Consider the following 16,172-nt stretch of genomic DNA (forward strand, 5'->3'; position numbering starts at 1 on the left):
GCAGGTAAGACAGCCCATTGGGTGATTGCTGGTAAGAGAGCCCATTAGGTGACTGTTGGTAAGAGAGCCCATTAGGTGACTGCTGGTAAGAGAGTCCATTAGCTGGTAAACGAGCTGAGCAAATTCTACAAATGAATTTTACCTTAAAATTGGGACTGAACAGTTTGTGTAGCTTGTCCTTGTTGGCCCTATCAAGGTCTGACTTTGCCAGGGTTAGGGTTAGCAGTGGACCACCAGCAGAGCCAGAGTGGCACTTGTGAAATGACTGGCCATTTTGTTCCTCTGGCTGCTCCTCTTCTCCCACAAAGAATGTGTTAAACCAGAAATGAAGCATTTTCTCCTGAGAAGTAAAAATATTCAGAAAAATATTCTTACATGCATTAACACTAAAAAAAAAAAAAAAAAAAGAACAAAAATAAAGTAACAAATTGCAATTTAATGACCATGAAGAAAACCAATGATCTTCGCATAAATTAATGTGTCAGGGGAAATCCACAACAATCCGCAGGTGGCCAATACTCTATTACAATTTTATTTATTTATTTGATTAGTGTTTTACGCTGTACTTAAGAATATTTCACTTATACGACGGCGGCCAGCATTATGGTGGGTGGAAACCGGGCACAGCCCGGGGGAAACCCACGACCATCTGCAAGTTGCTAGCAGACCTTCCCACTTATGGCCGTTCTATTACAACACAAAAGAAATACCTACAAGAGGCTAAGCTGTGCAACGAATTTCATCCAACTCTCTGCATAAATTTTTCCATAAATTTGGTGACACAGACAGATACAAATAACTGCTGGCAAAAACATAACCCCATAAGGTGGTGGACATAATTAAGCCTGACAATGTTCATCCAATTATCAGCCAATGTGCTGATGTTAGTATGCAATGTTCAAAAGTATATCATCTACATGCCAGTCAGATTTAAACTAGAGATAAACACTGCACTATACCAAGCGCTTTATAATAGCAAACCTTCTTACCCTACGTCACCCACAAGTCAGAGATCTGATGTCGATTTAAACTGAGGCTGCTTAAAACAACTAAAAATTTAATAACTGTAAATTCATTGCTAAAAGTTTAACAACCTCATTCTCAAATATAACATTTAACTAAGAATAATATATGTATGTAGAAAGGCATTCAAGGGGAACAACTTTTTCAGACCAAAGCCATCTTTGCCAACCAGGTTAAGAGATTTCAGTCCCTTATTAATTGAAATTTTGACATGTTAGATGTTTTCTCGCTGGCACATAAGACCAATTTCATTCTTAAATCAAACATTCACCTGACTCTTGTTTTCAAACAACACACTAGTAAATTTCTAAAATTTTAAAAGTCAAATATTCACCTCACTTGTTTTTAAACAACATACCTCTAAATTTCCAAATGTGATGCACAAAATTACTCCAAGCCATCCATTCTAAGTGTGCAATGGGATGAAGTAGATTGCACACTCAACGTTTCCAAACAGCAGAATGAGACCCAATGCATTTGAGCCCTTTTGGCTTCATGCTACTTGGGATTCTCTGTCATTCAGTTGGTGAAATAACCATTATTTTTTATGTGTCACACACACAAGATTTCCGTGTCTCAAAATATGCCCTTCAGGATCTATTTTCAGTAGGCTTCAGGGCCAATGGTTGATATATGTACCTCACATTCAAACCTTCTGAGAGGAATTGTCATGTAGATATAAAACATTGTAGTTGTCTATGCCAGACTGACAAACAGACAAAACAACATGATACTATAGCACAACCCATCAATTACAATGGGCATATAAAAACTGCTTGCTAGTTGCTAGTGACAAGTAATGAGCTCCAAGTGAATGATTGGAAAACCAGAATGATTCCAAAAGAATTATCTGGAAAGGATTGTCATCCCAGCTTGATTTTACCAATCAAGGTAAAATTGTGCAAAGAAACTCCACGTCACTGGCCAAGCTAAACTGGACACATCAGTTTTTCCAAATATCATAATTCCTCAACCATTTCACATATAGAAGTGCAATTTATACAGTTTTTAATTGATTTTGGAGACAAAACTGAATTGGTTGGACTGGCCCGTTTCAGGACTTCACAAAAAGTATGATTTTATCAGTCAACACAGAATAATGCTTTCAGAATATGCTTGAACAAACACATTGCAAACATCTGAAATGGTTGAAGAATTACAGTAATCATAAACACACTGATGTTTCTCTTGTACTTTGCTGTCCTTTCAATAAAGGATCTGAAGATCATTCCAAAACTGGTGAGAAGAACCCCAATCTTGTACAGGAATTAGATTTTGGCATGATAAAACAATCGTATATATTTATTTTTGGAACTCAATTTTCACCTAATGACCTCATCCCAAATAACCAAAAATATTTGTACAGAGTTGCCTTGCACAGCCTGGAATTTGGCCACTTCACAGCACAGTACATGATTAACTTTGAATTCACATTGTTTTCTCGAGACATGGATGGTTTCCTGAGTTGCATATTTCTTCTTTAATGCAGCCTTTCCTGAGCTCTGTGCAGTCACTCACCATTTCCCATAACATGAGCTTTTCTGGTTAACTCACCTTTTTCATCATTTTGGGTTTGTTATAAAAGTCTATTTTGATGTCCCCACAAACAGGGAGAGGTTGAGGCACATCTAGGTACATGTTGGATTCCCCTCTCCGAGGACTCTCAAATATTGGGGACGTGTAAATCTTCACCTTGAACTGGTATACCACAAAATATACAGCTGAAACAAACAGTGGAATAAAATGAATCATTAGGTAAACTGTCCATTACACTAACTGGTTACCCGCAAACTTCACACAAGACTATGAGAGAGTTGTTGAATCTTATTGGCACCAAGAACCCAAGAACAATGGAAGTGGAGAATTTTGAAAATTCCCTCTTCAAGAGTGGTGTCTCCTGTAAATCTGGTGAATCTTTAACCAGTTTCATTTTATAGATCTAGTCTATAAGTAGCCGATATAACTACCTGCTGGGTCCATGTGCAGCTCTCCATCTGAGAGGTAATTTAAGGTAATTATGGTTGATTCAAGATTTTGAATCCATCATCTTTTCAATTCTCCTAGAGTTTTACATGCGTAAATTTCTCCTTTATCATTCTGCTAAAATGACCTGAGCAGCCAGATAACTAAGTCCAGGCTATCCTCAACCACGCATACATGTATCAGTAGCATCCACACCTGAAAATGCATAAATACAAGCTGTAGTTACTTACCAATACTATTATATCTAGGAATTGTTTCAAACTTGATCCTTTTCAATAATAATGCCACAGGATGGTAAGTGAGTTTGTGTTTGAGTAGATGACCATAGTACTGTACATATCGCCTTTGGCTTGGTATTGTCACACCCTGCAATATAACCAATAAAACTGCAATAATTATGTATATGTATCAATACAGGAAATATTATTTTAACTTTAGATACACTATTACTGCATTATGTAAATTACACAGAAATACTACATAAAACACAATGTAACAAAACATGGTAACAAAAGGATCGCTAAAAAGGTTAAATGACATTTAGTATTTGGATGCACCTCAAGCTATGGCACTATCAGATGCTTGTTACTGACTTAATTGGTTAAACTCAATACATAAATGTGACAGCAGTAAGGTTCATTCATTTATCTATTTGACTGCAATGTGGAACTTGTAAAACTCCATCTCGCCTGTAACAAACCTGTCAGCATTATTGGTGTATGTGCGCTCAATAAACACTTCTGTAGTATACAAGCACTGCAACTTCACAGAAGAAAATGAAGTGTTCTACTGCGATTTGAACTTTTTATACAGTTTGCTTCTGAGTCCGCCATTAAGAATTTTACACTCTTATGATGGCAGCCAGTTATAGGAGTGGAGGAACCCAGTGCAATGAGAGAACCAGCAATCCTTGAAGACTTAATGGCAATTTTTCTCAGCTGTGACCTTATGGTGAACGGATAACGGTCTCCAGTCAACTTCATGCAAGATGACACAAAAAAGTCCAGTTGGCCACTTCTTGTCGCCAAAGCCCTCAGAACAATGGAAGCAGCCTGGGAAAGGCAATGTTGAACATTCCCTGGTGAAGAGAATGGTATTAAACCCACACCTTGGGTAACCTAGCAGTTGAAAAGCTAGCACATTAACCACACTTTCATGCTCGTACTCAAGAATATTTCACTTATACGACTGCGACCAGCATTATGGTAGGACATTTACCTACCTACCTCTTCCACTGAGACTTCAGACATCAAAGTGAGTTACCTTTTTATCTCTTGTTCTTGTTTTGCCGTAGTACTCCAAAGCCGCATCTGGGTCATGGAATTTACACCGGTGTAGCATATAGGCACAGATCATAACCCCCGTCCGACCCTACAAAATTTTAAATTTTTCATGTTTTATGCCCAAAGTCATTAAGCCTAAGTTTCCAGAGTCCTTCAAAAACTTTGTAGTGAAACATATTATGGGAGCATTTGAACTAGATTTTGAGTATGAAACAACAATGGTTATCAGAAGGTAGTGTAACTATCAGCCAAGGGAGATAACCTTCAGCAGACACAGAAATCAGCCAGGTCAACTTGCCATAGGAAGTAGGTCAAATATTCTGATTAGGTTTATGGTCAGTCAGCTGTGGCACGGAGGTGTGTTTTGCATTACAGGCAGGCATGCCGACTGCATATATCCAGCCTGAATTGTTGCATAGGCCACTCTCATTCCCCGGCTAATCACATAACCACTATAACAGGGGCATTACAAAGCTTCTAGAGGGGACTGCAATTACAGCCAAGGTGTTGTGTTGCAGTGCCTGGATGAACAGCTGACAGGACTCGCACTAACCAAGACACCTTACCTTGCCTGCCTTGCAGTGTATGGCTGCCACATTCCTCTCATCTTTCCTTAACCACTCGTCCAGGTCTTCACAAAATGGTTTGATCAGTTCCAAGCAAGGTGGATTATGGTCATCAAAGGGAAATGTAGCAACGCGACGGTGAAACTTGGAGGTGTCATAATTTCTTTCAGAGCACCTGATTGACAAAAATTTAAATGTAATCCAAATCACCAAGATCACAACATTTTTAATGAACACTTACATGTTCAAAACTTGAACAAATTTCATAAGACACCTATTCAATACAAACACCGTAGATCACTTTTCTCCCAACAGACATGAGTAAGTGTAGTCAGTATTGACAACAATGTCTTCAATGGTGAGTTTATGCCCATGGAAAGCAAACAGCTATATCTATGTATATCTATATGCAAGCTTGGGGTTTTATGGGATACTTAACAATTTTTCAGTCATATGAGTCATTTGATGTGTGCACATAGGCTGTTTCTTCTTGTGGCAGGGCGAGTCCATGAAAACACCACGAAGTCCTGTATCCTTGCCCTAACCTCTCAGTGCTGAGCACCAAGTGAGGCAGCAAGTTTCTGGCATGACCCGGCCTGGGTTTGATCAGGTCTTCTGACTTTGAAGCCAATGCGGCTTCAATCACATGTATTTATTTATTTGACTGGTGTTTTACGCCATACTCACTTACATATTTAAGAATATATATAAAGAATATTTCACTTATACGACGGTGCTCAACATCATGGTGGGAGGAAACTGGGCAGAGCCCAGGGGAAACCAATGACCATTCACAGGTAGCTGAAAGACGTTCCCACTTAATTGTGATGGACCGCATTTGTGAGAGGATCATGGTCATTGCACCGCGCCGCACACTAATCACCTCAGCCACAAACACCTGGACAATCAAATGTACCATGAGCACACACCCCAATTCAGTGAAACACACATGTATGAATCCAGCTGACCTAACACATAATTGCTTTTTCTTCCTTCTCTTAACATTTCTAAATGGCACTTCATTTATCAGAGAATCTGCCATTTCCAATCTTCCCTCTTACCTATCAGAGCCTGCAAATTAATCCAAGGCCTTTGGCTGATACGAAATAATATCAGCCTAAATTTCAGGACCTATGGCTTATATGAATAATATCTATTTAATCAGATCAGAATCTAACAAAAGTGTTACTTACAGATTGTACACTTTGTAATGGTCCTTGTGCTTTGTATCTAGGAATCTGAAAAAATAAAATGTCACACTAAGCACATAAATGAGTAAACAAAAAAAAAAAGAACAAAAAAAAACACTATAAAAACATGCATGGAAAAGATTATAGGATAAATGGACCATTTATGTAAAAAGCCAAGTCCCGATATCCCGATATCTTAGACTTCAGTAAAATTTCAAATCACTTTAAAATTGGTATGTCTGAAAATTTCAGCTAAAATAATGGAAGGAGCATACCAAATTTAGTGACTAAAATTTTGACTTCAGTCTATGATTGCTTCGTGATCTGGGGGCCTGAATCTGTAAATTTTCATTTATAAAACTGTTTAACAATTTTTCACTTATAAGAGGTCCAGCATCACTGGGTAAATCTCTCACTATGACTGTTTATCATCATAGTGACAAATTACCTATCCAAGAACATGCATATACCGGTGCAATAATATATTATTCAATCTTCCATGAACATTACCTGACCACACTGTCAATGTTGTTCCTGTAGACACCTTCCAATTTGTCCGCAGGGAAGCCCATTGCTATTATATTGGGGTAAATGTCTGTCAACTGGGTTAAGGTAAGCATATCTACATCCTTGAACAAATCATTTCAAACATTCTTCTCAAGACAATTTTACTTTGGTCACTTAGCCAAATAAATGTAATGTGTGATTATGTGTGAAAGGCAGTTTACTATTTCCAAATGGTATACATTTATTAATTTAACTGTCCTTAAAGCTGAAGAATGTAACGAACTAAAAAAAATAACAGCCTTCCTGGTTGCTGTTACATATCTGAGGAAGATCTACACCATAATCCCGAAAGTTATGGATAAGGTGGCTACAATATGCAGGTGGAATCTTGGTTACACCATTTTTTCCCCTCACATTTCCCACAAAATAGTAGGTTTGAAATAGTGCATGTGAAAGGTAACCTGCAGATGTACTGTTATTATCATATATGTGGCCCAGCAAGGCTGATGGATAGTTTAGCAGATGTTGACTTTTTTATTGTTATTCTTTTTTTTATTTTGAGGCCTATACACACAAATTTCTAAGCCTGAGTCCTGAAATCATGACCTTTATAAGAAAAGAGAAAACCAGTGTCAAAACTCACAGCTTTGAAACACCACTGTATCCATGTGGGTGTTTCACAAACCCAGACCTTTAAAACCACTCAGAATTATATTTATTCATTTGATTTGACTGGTATTTTACATCGTTCTCAAGGATATTTCATTAGAATTATAGTCTATGTCCTTGTACAGGTGCACATATAAACGTACATTATGTCAAGCATGGTTGTATTAAAAGAATGCAACATACATGTACATGTATACCATAGATTTCAGCTTCATCCCCATGATGTATTAAATTTATACATTCATCTAACACAACTTTGATTCTTCTCAAGTTATCTATACAGTATATCTCCACATATATGGATATACACATGATTAAACTATGAAGCTGAATACAGATGATCAAATGACAATGTTGCGGTTGCAATAAGGGGCAACAATGTGGAGAGTAATGCTTCAACACAAGCTTTAATTCACAATAAGATTAGGCTTTGTATTCCCTCATATTAAATAGCATGACACTTGCATTTTCCCCACATGTACATGTAATAAGTGGATACAGGGGAAGAAGTCTTATGGTTGTATTGCCCCATGGTATAAGTACATGTATCTAATCCCCCGACTCAGCCCAGCTCTAAAAATAGACCTGAGGATATAGGTCAGCGGGTCGTTGTCACAGTAACCACAAACCAGGTGATTTTAAGGATGACCTCTAGCCCTAGATTGTGCAATCTTAGCTTTCAGCAAATCAATAGAGCTATTCAGCCCAAGGGACAAAGACAAGGCTGTAATACAATCCCTGTGCCATTTCAATAAGTTTGTAGACAATCTGGCAGAGTATGATCCTCTTCGTCATTTAAACCTAAAATGCCACTGACGCACTCTGAGCACGGCCAAGGACAATGAAGAGCATTTTTCTCTCCTTTTTACTACTTTCCAAAGTTCTACTGCTTAGTTTGAAAGTGCACCACACCCGGTAGTACAACACCTGAGATATAACAACCAATCTTCCAGACTTTATCAATCATAGGTATTTACAACAGGCCTAGATCAAGGACAATGGCCAAGGTTTTATGAAACACTGAAACCTTAGAGACATTACAACAGATATGATCACACTGTCTGGGGGTGCCATTCTTTCAGTGAGACATACCATACTCACTGTGACAATTCTTTAGTATACAGATGCCAATGTGCTACAGAATACATACAACTTTATGCAGGTTATTACAAGCAGGCTGTGAAGTGTCCTTACATTTTAAGGAACAATCCAAGACACACAATGAAGATCTCACTCAAGCATGGAGAACCACAAAATTAACATTATCCTTAACAATCAATTATATGCCCATAAATACTAGTAATAATTATGTGACAACATGCATGACTGAGTTGGGTTATCCACTTATTTACACTCCAGTGACACTGCCCCCATGTTCATAGTGAGTCAGTTCCATAGAGCCACATACCTGACCAGCTATGATAGTTAACAGTCATCTCACAAAATACATAATCATGCGGTGGCTTCTAGTCTATTGAGACACAATATGGAACATTCTCAAATTACATGTTAAGGAGAACACAATCTGCTAAACCAAGTCTCTTCACACGATGTCAAAAGTAACCACCAATACTATGCTTTTTACTCAACATGTTGAACAATTGTCCATCCATTTTGACATCATATATTATTCATTTCACAGTTTCCTATGATCAGTTGGTACACATTTACCTACAAGTATTTCCATTTACTGAGTAAATGCACAAGTTACAGATATGTTGCATTAAAGAATATATATATATATATATATATATATATATATATATATACACAATTGTAATTACTTATTTCATTGGTGTTTTACGCTGTACTAAAGAATATTTCACCTATATGACGGCGGCCAGTATTATGGTGGGTTGAAATCGGACAAAGCCCGGGGGAAACCCACGACCATCTGCAGGTTGTTGGCAGACCTTCCCACGAATTTTTGAAATTGTAAATTTTCACTTACTTTATATTAAGTTTAAAGGATACACTTGGTTTTTATTTCTTAACACTTAGTATATGATGTGGCCTAACAATATAAAGCTGCAAAACAGTTTATTAGCTTTCTTCTGGAGGCGTAAAAATTGCTTCCAACTACAGTTTTCCTGAGGCCACTATGGTCAGACCAGATATTAAGTAGCCTGCTGTGGGGGCTTCAATAGTGATAGCTGTCAAAATATCTTTGTTTGGTGATGGTGGGAGGGAAGGGGGGGGGGGAATGGGGGGCCCCTTAATTGGTTATGCATTCCTAGTATGTTTTATTGGTGACATAATTTCTGAATATTTCCAACCATCAATAAACAATTTGCATAAAATATAGCGGTTATGTAGAAATATAAAATATGGCTCAATAATCACGTTTCTGTATTCTTTAAAACCATACTCTGCGTTTACTTTTTATGTATTTTTAGGTCAATATTTATGTTGCAAACTCAACCAGATAAGCTCTTTGAAGTGGTGCATATCTCCAGTTATCATTTACATGACTGATCACATAAATATCATTCTGGGAACCCTAAAACCATGTATGAAGTGCAAACATGCACACCATCTTGATAGAACAAAAGTGGTTGTCAACAAATGTCAGATTACCGAAACCACCAGACTATTGTGACAAATGAAGGCTCACAAAACACTGAAAGCAGGAAAAGCATTTCCCTGTCCAAGGCAGAAATTGCAACAGCACCTTGTAAAAAATGTGACACAAAATTGCTACCTTCAATATTGTCTGTCCCACGGTTAGTGCAAAACATTTCAGTCAAAAGGACTAGAAGACTAGAGAAATGTGGGTAATGACCATTATTAACTATGCATGCATTGTGGAAATATTTCAACAATAACACCAAATAAATTCTCAAAGTCCTTAAATATTCATCTTAACTGGATGCATGTTTTTAACTTGTTAAACATGCTCTCTGAGTAATCAACTCCTACCTAACTTGTTTTATTTATGTATTTATATGTTTTTGTTTTACACCATACTCAGAAATGTTTTAGTTACATGACAGCAATCAGCATTATGATAGGGAATCTACCAAACTTGTAACCCATCACTCTATTTTATATGTTGCATAATAACGTCATTATGAAATTAGTCTATTCATTTGAGATTTGAAGGTACATGCAGGAGTGAACTGGACCTGATGCAAGAAGTACTAGTATACACTACAAGCAAAAAAAGGTTAATTTATAGATGCAGGACAAAGCGCTTTGACTCAGGTGTTAGCACTCATATCCTACAGCCATGCAATGTTAAGCTAGATGTTGCTTTCCTGGCTAGCATATACTGGATAGGGGACAAGGCTGCGATTAATGAACCCACCCAGCCAATACCTTTCACAACCAAGGCTATCAGAGTGCTTAAAAAATCACAGATACACTGTACAACTATACCAGGAAATTTCCTGTTCATAAACCACTGCCTGCTTTGGTTTCCATGCCAGGTGTAAATTCTATTTCCTAGATCGTCAAAGGCTGTAAAGGCTTAACAAGATACACAGGAAATACGCTAACAAAACACACTCTCGCTATCAATAGGCATTTATGAGTTGTCTAACAATAAAGCTCTATTTGCCAAATACAAATTTCATTTGTGGAAGGCGTGTTCTCCTCATGCACTTTTATAAGAGAGTCTGGACACGTCATAAGCAGAATGTATGTAGTATCTTTGTATCTGTGTGCCTACCTAAAAGTATCACTAAACTATGACTCGCAAAGTAGATTGATAAGTTCATCCAGAAATCCACAAGCCATTTACCAATAACAGAATTAAATCTACCTCATAATCTTTAGACTGCACCTTTATGTAAGTAGCCCTGAACAGTTTCAATACTTCTTGCTGGTATCATCAACGAAAAAATTATAGGATAGGACATAATCACCAACTACAACCAAAAAAGGCTTAAAACATTTTATAGATGCCTTGCTGGCTCACATGGCTAAAGCACTGGCTTACTGGCACTATCAGGCTCTTGACCAGTGAGGTTGTGTGCCCAAATCACTAACTTGTACAGGTGTGTATTATTAGCCGCATATAAATTACAGTAGAGACTACATGGTCATACTACACTGAAATCACCAGTGATAAAATATGCAACTGGTTTATATATGACAAATTGAACACAAAATTGCAATAATATGTATGGTAGGATAATCACTTGACACAACCCTTACAGCAGTTGTCTGTTCAATTGTACACATGTAAGAAGACATACATGTAACTTGTAGTGGGTGTTTGCATTTGCTCTGCTGGGTCACACCAAGCATGTATCTGTCACCTTGACTAATGTATGCCAGAAAACATGATCATAATTGTCTTGACCCTTTGGCCTCTGGGCCAGCACTCTGCCTCAGCTCTGACCAACAGTAAAGGTCACAACCCTCTAGCTGAAGTAAGCCAGATTTTTTCTGCAGGAAGTTTGGTGTTGATCATTATAGCAAATGTCTGATAGCTGCAGGCCTAAACACTAATCATCTTTCATCACCTGTAAAAAAAACTAAATACTTGGAAAAAAGTACAGCAAAACTCCAGATGGGGCAATCTACAATAGCGAAGTAACTTACACTGGCTGATGCAAGAAACCATTTCAGTTCATGGTATTACAAGGACTGAATCATTATAATATGCATTCTGAGGTTTCATACAGTGTATGTAACCCATGAAGGCAAAACACATGGCACTGATATAATTACGAGTTAATAACAAAGGTAGCTGCCCAAAATACAAGCTTACATTCAACATGCAACTGTATCATAGTATTTACCACACTGACTAATATAACTGCAATTGTACTGCAGAGATTATTGAGCAAAACAAACAACTGCAATAAACAACAAGTTATACATAGCAATAATAACTTTTACACCAATGAGATCGTTGTGAGCTGTGAGCTCAATTCCAGCTCATACTGGTTTCCTCTCATCATTCTTGTACTAAATGGAAAGATCTGCTAGCAACCTATGGATGGCCATGGGTCCCTCCTAGGCTCTGCCTGGTTTGCTCCAAACATAATGCTGGCCACCTTCTTGCGAGTGAATCTGATTAGCGTAAAACACCCATCAAATAAAGAAATAAATAATTTGCATTTACTAAACACTTACGCCTTCATTAATGACATGATTGGAATGTGTTCTGATAGGAAGATTTACAAGTACTTAATACACAGTTTCTACTTTGTAACTGTATACGAAATCAATTTTAAGAACAAGTACATGCCCATATTCGCAAAAAAAAAACATTGAAGAATAACAAAATATGTATATGTCCAATTAAAAAAAGCATTACAAGAATAACAAACTATGTCCATTTAAAAAAAATACATTAAAACATGCAAATAATGAAGAATTATTTAACATTGATTTTCCAGGCTCCCAGAAATAATGTGCGCATACATGTAGCAATGACCTGTTTAGTCTTAGGACTTCATTAAAAACCTCTGTTCATAAATATCAATAATATTTTCAGACTATTTATATTTCTTATAACATCTATAGCATTATTATAACATCTTTTTATTGTTCATATGCAATGATGATTCTCAAAGGCTAAAATCTGAAGTAGGCATCACTAAAAAGACCACTTAAAAACTATGCATGAATGTACTTTCACTGACTTTTTATTTATTTATTTATTTGATTGGTGTTTTACACCATACTCAAGAATATTTCACTTATACTACGTCGACCAGCATTAAGGTGGGAGGAAACCGGGCACAGCCCGGGGGGAACCCACGACCATCCGCAGGTTGCTGGCAGACCTTCCCACATACGGTCGGAGAGCAAGCCAGCATGAGCTGAGCTTGAACTCAAAACGACCGCATTGGTGAGAGACTCCTGGATCATCATGCTGCGCACTGACTTTTTAAAATTTTTGTGAACAGAGTTAAAACCGTTAAAAACATCTGAATTCTAAGGTGGGCTTTATGGATCATACTATCGAAGTTTAGGAACTCAGACGTCACAGGAAGCTTTTACAACTCTTATCATGACACCAAATGTTGGAACAACTCTTTTTACCTATGAGTAAAAGATTACTGAAATAAATGTTCCCAAAATTACTTCCTTCTAGTGAACATCAGGAAAAAAGGTGACGTGATGTCAGAGTTCCTAGACACTGTCAGCATGGCTCATAAAGCCCACCATAGTATTCAAATATTTGAATGCCTTTCAACACTCTCTAAAAAAAAAATCTGAAAAAGTAAATAAAACTATTTTTACACATAGTTTTGAACGATAGGACCTTACTTCTTATTTTAGTTTTCTTTCACTTTCAAACATACTTCCTGGAATAATGCAATTTTACACACAATATGGAAACCTGTATGTATGCAATGTAAGCATCAAGTTTTTCTGACGACTCTCTAAGTCGTGATTCTATGCAGGAAAGAATATCAAAATGATAAGAGAAACATAAGAAAAACTCAAATTTGTCAAAGGAATTGGTTAGAATGAAATGTAGATGTCTTAAAGCAATAATCATAATCAATTCATTACCTCTGTATGAATGTGAGAGCAAGCATTCTGACAGTACTGCCTTAAGAGTAACAGTCCACAACAGAATAAAACCACTCTAATTAGACAAAAAATGAATGAAATTGCCCAAATCTCAAACTGGACCTGTAATTTGTCCTGTCAGAATATCCAACTGTTTTCTCCACAAAAGGAACCTCCGAACAAGACAAAACCGACATATTTTCATTGAAAATGAACAAAACAGTGGAATTATTGAACTCGATCTGTAACTAGTCATTCTGAAGTTTTGATTCAATATGATAACATATTTTGTAACAACAAAAATTCCACAAAACTCATTTGTGACAGTAGGTAGAGCACTAATTACAGAGCAGTACAAAGAACACAAGTCTGGCTGAAAGAAAGAAATTGTTTAACACAACATATTACAACTAAATCATTATTCACATCATGTAATCAAAAACGTAATTCAAAAACAACACATCATGATGTATCCACTTCTTGGATGAATGTCGTGGAGTCATTTTACATGAATGTCTGCCAGCTTATCTTCATCAACTGGTACCATGATTTATAGCATTTACTGTAGGTAAGTGAAACTCAAGACAACACTTACCTGAATTGTTCAACATTTCTGAGTATTAAATTATTACAATTTATACACTGTAATTATTTTCAGGATGAGGCTTGGTTTGGCAACCTGAGGATACTGACGTTTGCCCCAAAAACATGTACATATGTCCAACTGAAAAAAAACAACAAATGTGCAAATGTTGAATTGATTAAACTCTTCAGATTTGAAGATGCAGAAGTTCTGAAAAAAAAATGAGATTGAAAACCCCCACTTCCTAAATGTTCAAAATGCATGTAGTTTATTCCATTGGACATCAAAGCAAACTTTTGAGTAAAAGCATTCTTAGAATGTTACTGAATAGAGGAAAAAGAAAACTTTTACCACTTCTCACTAGAGCATAGCTATCTAATCATACTGTTTTCTTCACGTTCCCCCCCCCCCCCACCAAATTTTCGTCTTTGACCAATTCATATATCTATTTTGGAAACAAGCTTCAATTTAGTAGCCATGCTATCAAATATCTCGCTGTAGGAGACACATGAATGCATTAACTTCAGCTTATTACAGAAAGTACTAAAGCTGTGAATTCAGATTCACAGTGAATCAAAGATGGAATATTCCTCTGTGTTATTGTGCTCTACAAGTCTGCAAAAACCTGAGCTCAACACATGCAGTACTATTTAAGACACCACCCTTAACAATTTGCTCAACGTGGATATACAAAAGACTTTGTTATAAATTGTGTAATTTAAGGTATTTAATATGCACACAGCAAATCAGCGATGGATCATCCAACTCATATTATTGTGTTCTGTGTGTGAAAAAACCGAGCTCAATACATGCAGAACTTTTTAAGATACCACCAGACCACTAACATTTTTTATGTAACTTTGATTTCCTGTTTATTTTGGGGATGCAGATGCTGATGTCTACGCTGACGCTCAGGGTGTGACATAAGCTACGCCCATAGCTTTTACAAGCGATTTAAAAAGATCATTGACTGTCATGTGTTACTTATCATTCCCATATTTCCTGTTGAGTGGAACATCCCCATGATGTTTCATTGTGATATGTCACAATAAAAGTGTGATTCTATACAATAATAAATCACTTTCTGGCACTGCATCCAATACCATTGATTAAAGTGTGCATGTTGATACTGCATTAATGAACATCAGAGGTAAAAAGTTGGTTTACGACATGTAATCAGGTCAGATCGGGTTGTAAAAGATAGAGTGCACGATGATATGTTCACAATATTATTATACCTAATCTTATATGGTACTTAACATTATGGACAGGGAAAGTATCGTTTTAATTCCAAAATGGTTTCAAAAAGTAACAGTTTGCAAAATGAAACCAGGGGAATATCACAAAGACTGACCTCTAAACTGAAGCTGTATGGGAATCTTTTCTTTTTTTATAAATTTCGTTTTAATGACAAAACAGTTATGGACAATGGAAGGCAGCGTGATGTTCAATTTACCAAACACAAAGGAGTTAACTGTTTTAAAACAAAATTTGATTTACCCCCAACTAATTCAAAGATTACCTGACAGGGTAATTTGTCAGCATTGTATGACAGCTTAAAACCTGGACAGGTGATGTTCAACCATGTGGAAAGCTCCACACCATGCACTGTTGTAAGCAATGTTAGCTACATCTATAAGCTGTCAGCAATGTTGACCTGTGTGGCAAATACTTCGCAAGCTATTCCTAAATATTTTATATTCCTATTAACAGTATAGTATATTTTAAGAAATAGATGAAGATGGGTAACCTAGAAAATGCTTTTTATTCTGGAAAAATTCAATATTTGAATGGTTCAGCTTCAGACAAAAATTACATGTAACTGTACATGAATGTGCAACTAGACTGAAAAGACATATTATCTATATATATTCTATATTTGAGTCAAAGA

General features: G+C 36.7%; 1 protein-coding gene across 1 annotated transcript in view; it reads right to left on the reverse strand.

Annotated features, from left to right (window-relative positions):
- LOC135466841 (phosphatidylinositol 3,4,5-trisphosphate 3-phosphatase and dual-specificity protein phosphatase PTEN-like) overlaps positions 1-16,172 on the reverse strand; it is a 33,450-nt gene that overhangs the window by 3,322 nt on the left and 13,956 nt on the right. The window contains exons 2-8 of the mRNA XM_064744577.1: positions 6,556-6,640; positions 6,049-6,093; positions 4,856-5,030; positions 4,270-4,377; positions 3,237-3,372; positions 2,578-2,744; positions 143-340 (exon numbers count right to left, since the gene is read on the reverse strand). Coding sequence (XP_064600647.1) covers positions 143-340; positions 2,578-2,744; positions 3,237-3,372; positions 4,270-4,377; positions 4,856-5,030; positions 6,049-6,093; positions 6,556-6,640 — 914 coding nt within the window. The remainder of the gene's footprint in view (positions 1-142; positions 341-2,577; positions 2,745-3,236; positions 3,373-4,269; positions 4,378-4,855; positions 5,031-6,048; positions 6,094-6,555; positions 6,641-16,172) is intronic.

Source organism: Liolophura sinensis, chromosome 1 (assembly GCF_032854445.1).
Source record: "Liolophura sinensis isolate JHLJ2023 chromosome 1, CUHK_Ljap_v2, whole genome shotgun sequence".
NCBI lineage: Eukaryota > Metazoa > Mollusca > Polyplacophora > Chitonida > Chitonidae > Liolophura > Liolophura sinensis.